Source organism: Eubalaena glacialis, chromosome 6 (genome assembly GCF_028564815.1).
Source record: "Eubalaena glacialis isolate mEubGla1 chromosome 6, mEubGla1.1.hap2.+ XY, whole genome shotgun sequence".
Lineage (NCBI taxonomy): Eukaryota > Metazoa > Chordata > Mammalia > Artiodactyla > Balaenidae > Eubalaena > Eubalaena glacialis.
Genome location: NC_083721.1, coordinates 125,536,577 through 125,540,032, shown reverse-complemented (window position 1 = coordinate 125,540,032; position 3,456 = coordinate 125,536,577). Strand labels below are relative to the sequence as shown.

Genomic DNA, 3,456 nt, shown 5'->3' with positions numbered 1-3,456 from the left:
TAGAGATTAGAAGATTTTTATTTGGAAAGGTGGGACATTTTTCTTTTACCTCAAGCCCAGGGAGAAGGTCTTCAGTGGGACCATCAGTGAGTTTGACATGTGCCCCAACGGATTGATGTTTGAGTCACGCTGAAGACATCAGAAAGGTAAGAGACTGTTGTGGCTTCGTTTCACCAAGAGAAGAGTGAAAAGATGCTGCATAAGGATGACTTTCACTCCCCACGCTGACTGGGGCAAAGAGCCTATGTTTTCTTCTGACCAGATGTTGCCCAGGAGGGCTGTCTTAGCTGCCAACCAGGAAGGTTGCCTGAAAGGGCAAAGTGAAGTCAGGGGAGAGTGTGGTTGGGTCCTGCTGGGTGAGGTTTGTGGGAGAAACCCAGTCTTTGAGGAGTCTCTGAAGAACCCACAAAAGTGCCCCTTGAAACAAAGAGTCAGTTGTATACAGCTGCCCATCCTAGGAAGTGCTGGTGTCACAGCACTACGGTGGCAGGTGGGGTAGGATTGCTAAAGAAGACTCACAGGACCTCAGTAGTCAGCGCTTATCAATCTACAGTTCATTGCAGGAAAAGGATGAAATAGAGCATCAGCATTAAAGCCAGGACATACATCTCAGCCAAGGGCGGCCTCACAGCAAGGGGTCAGGAGAGCCCAAGTTCCAGGTGTCTTCCTCTGTAAGGGCTGAGGTGGGATGCCCCTGCTCTGTCAGCTCAGGAACCACTGATGTGTGCACAGAATACTTAGGAACCGGGGAGCCCAGAGGAGAGTCTGGGCCAGGGTTTCTCATGCTCTGCTGGTCACGTGGGTATAATTTGCTATGCAGCCAGCTCCAATGGCCAAGGTTTTTGGGGGGGGGGGGCTCTCACCAAGACCAGGTGCAAATCATCAGCCTCACTGTTATCCAAAAAGATGCTGACAAGTTTGTACAAACCACCCCAAACTCTTCAGACACATGGTTATAAAGTGACACTATTAATCATGCCTTGGCATGTCAGTGCCATGCTGGTGCATTTCATATCTGAGTAAAACAGCTCAGAATTATTCCAGGCTTGCTGGCATTAATCCTCTCCATGCACCAGCTCATGACTATCTCTGTCTAATAAGAATATTTCTGCCCCTGGCTTCCCCCTGCCCTCTAAGCCTAGAAGAGGTGAACGTGGCCTAGGGATTGGAGGGGAACAGAAACTCAAGATGAAGAAACAGAAAAGGAGCTGACCACATCTATTTCCTTCTCAAAGCATGTCTGACAGGAAGAAGATGTCATTTTAAATGTAATCGAATCTTGTGACTCTTCCGTAAGACTGGATATTTTAATTATTGAACTGAGACTATTTTCATGAACTACACATAGCTGGAAAATTCTTTTTTTTTCTTATTGGTGATGATTGACCATAAAACCATGAGACTTGTCTTCAATTTCATCTAGCAAGCAGGGAAAAAATTAGGCCTCACAGGATGTGTTTGAATAGGTAGGAGGAGAAGATGATCAAGCCACACATGAGCTTGATTCTTTTCATATATGGATTCCATGAGAATATCAAAGGTGAAATTGGACAAGTGTTAAGGAATGTCCCAGAAAAATGAGAGATGTTAAATAAGTAAAAATTGATGATTAAAACTCTCCCTTTCCCACTTCAGACCTAACTAGAAATAAGCACTGGAATCCTATTGCTTTCTTTTTTTTAAATTTTAAATCTAAATTTAATTTTTTTTATTGAAGTATAGTTGATTTACAATGTCTCAGGTGTACAGCAAAGTGACTCAGTTATACATATATATATATATATATATATTTATCTATTCTTTTTCAGATTCTTTTCCATTATAGGTTATTACAAGATACTGTGTACAGTTCCCTGTGCTATACAGCAGGTCTTTGTTGTTTGTCTATTTTATGTATAGTAGTGCGTATCTGTTAATCCCAAGTCCCTAGTTTATTTCTCCCTCCCTTTTCTCCTTTGTAACCACAAGTCTTTTCTTTTTTTTTTTTTTTTGCTTTTATTTGCATTTATTTTTTGCGGCATTTATTCCCAGGCCATAAGTTTTTGTTTCTTCAGTTTCTTCTGGGATATCTTTTTCTTCTGGGCAATCTCCTCTTCTGGTTTAGGAACAATCTGTTCTTTTTCTGTGAGGATCATCTCAATGTGGCAGGGAGAGCTCATGTATGGGTTGATCCGACCATGACCTCTGTAAGTCCTGTGCTGCATCTTGGGGGCTTTGTTCACCTGGATGTGCTCAATGACCAGAGAATCTACATCTAAGCCCTTAAGTTCAGTATTACTCTCTGCATTTTTGAACATGTGCAGTAAAAATTCAGCACTCTTTTTGGGCCTCCGACCCTGTGTCCAGCCCCATTGTTTGGCCTGGGCACACCTACCGACTCCACCATTGTAACAACGGAATGGCACACATTGCTTCTTTAAAGTGACACCCTTCAGATACTTGGTGGCTTTTCGGATATGCATACCCTTAATGGCCTGGGCAGTTTCACGAGTGTTCTTAAAGTGAACACGAAGATTTGAACCTCTTGACTTGCATGATTTTGTGGGTTTTTCTGGGTCAAGTGATAACAAACCATTTTTAGAGGTCACCTCAGGCCGCTTATTGGAAAAGGAAGCGCAAGTCTTTTCTTAACAAAGCAAAATGTTTACTTATATCGTTTGATTTTATGATGAAGGAAAAGGGATTAAGATACCAGTTTCATGAGTTTTCGAGCTGGTTTGCAGGATTAAGAGAGATCTTGAACAGCTGGGAAGATTGCAGGGTTGACACATGGGATGTGCTCTTCCAGGCCACTAAGGCACGTCACCAGGAACGGAATGATAGCTCCTTTTCCCCAGGCCCCCTTGCAGTTCTTGGTTTCTGGCCATCCGATGAGGGAGGAAGTGGTGTAAGCCACTTGCAGACCTGGCTCTTAAAAGCCAGGCAGACTCTCCAGATTCCTCTTTCTCTGCTACTCTGAAGTTTTCTAGATGAAAACAAGACAGAGGAAGTTCCCCTGACCTGTATAGGGCTTTGTGTGAGCAAGTTCAGCCATAGAAATGTTGGGTTAACTGTAGGTTAAACCATCCTGACTAATATATGGGAAAAAACCTAGGAAGAAAGTAAGCAGCAAAAACATAAAGCAGTTTTCCCAAAAGAGATCTAAAGGTGGAATCAATATTTCTCCTACATCAATATTTGTTGAAGAGAGCAGGGAATAGGGAAAGAAAGAAGAAATGATATTAAATAATTTTACCTTGTGGTTACACTAAAAAAAGAAAAACTTCTAAAAAAGAATAATACATATAAAGAAATGTATAAAAATCATACAATTTTCACAAACTGAATATGTCCATGTAACTGACAAGTGAGTAATAATAATAATAATAATAATAATAATAATAATAATAATAAATCAACCCAGAGTATTACCAGGATCCTAGAAGCTCTCTTCATGACCCTGTCAGTCACAAGCCC

At 41.6% G+C, this 3,456-nt stretch overlaps 1 protein-coding gene across 1 annotated transcript; it reads right to left on the bottom strand.

Moving 5' to 3' along the window:
- Positions 1–2,021: 2,021 nt before the first annotated feature.
- Positions 2,022–2,544, bottom strand: LOC133093658 (large ribosomal subunit protein uL22-like). Its single transcript, XM_061193586.1, has one exon. The coding sequence runs from the start codon at positions 2,460–2,462 to the stop codon at positions 2,022–2,024; it is 441 nt and encodes a 146-aa protein (XP_061049569.1). The 5' UTR covers positions 2,463–2,544.
- Between the last annotated feature and the right edge of the window lie 912 nt (positions 2,545–3,456).

Excerpts from the sequence above, each read along its gene's own strand:
- LOC133093658 (XM_061193586.1), bottom strand. The coding sequence starts at position 2,462 with ATGCATATCCGAAAAGCCACCAAGTATCTGAAGGGTGTCACTTTAAAG.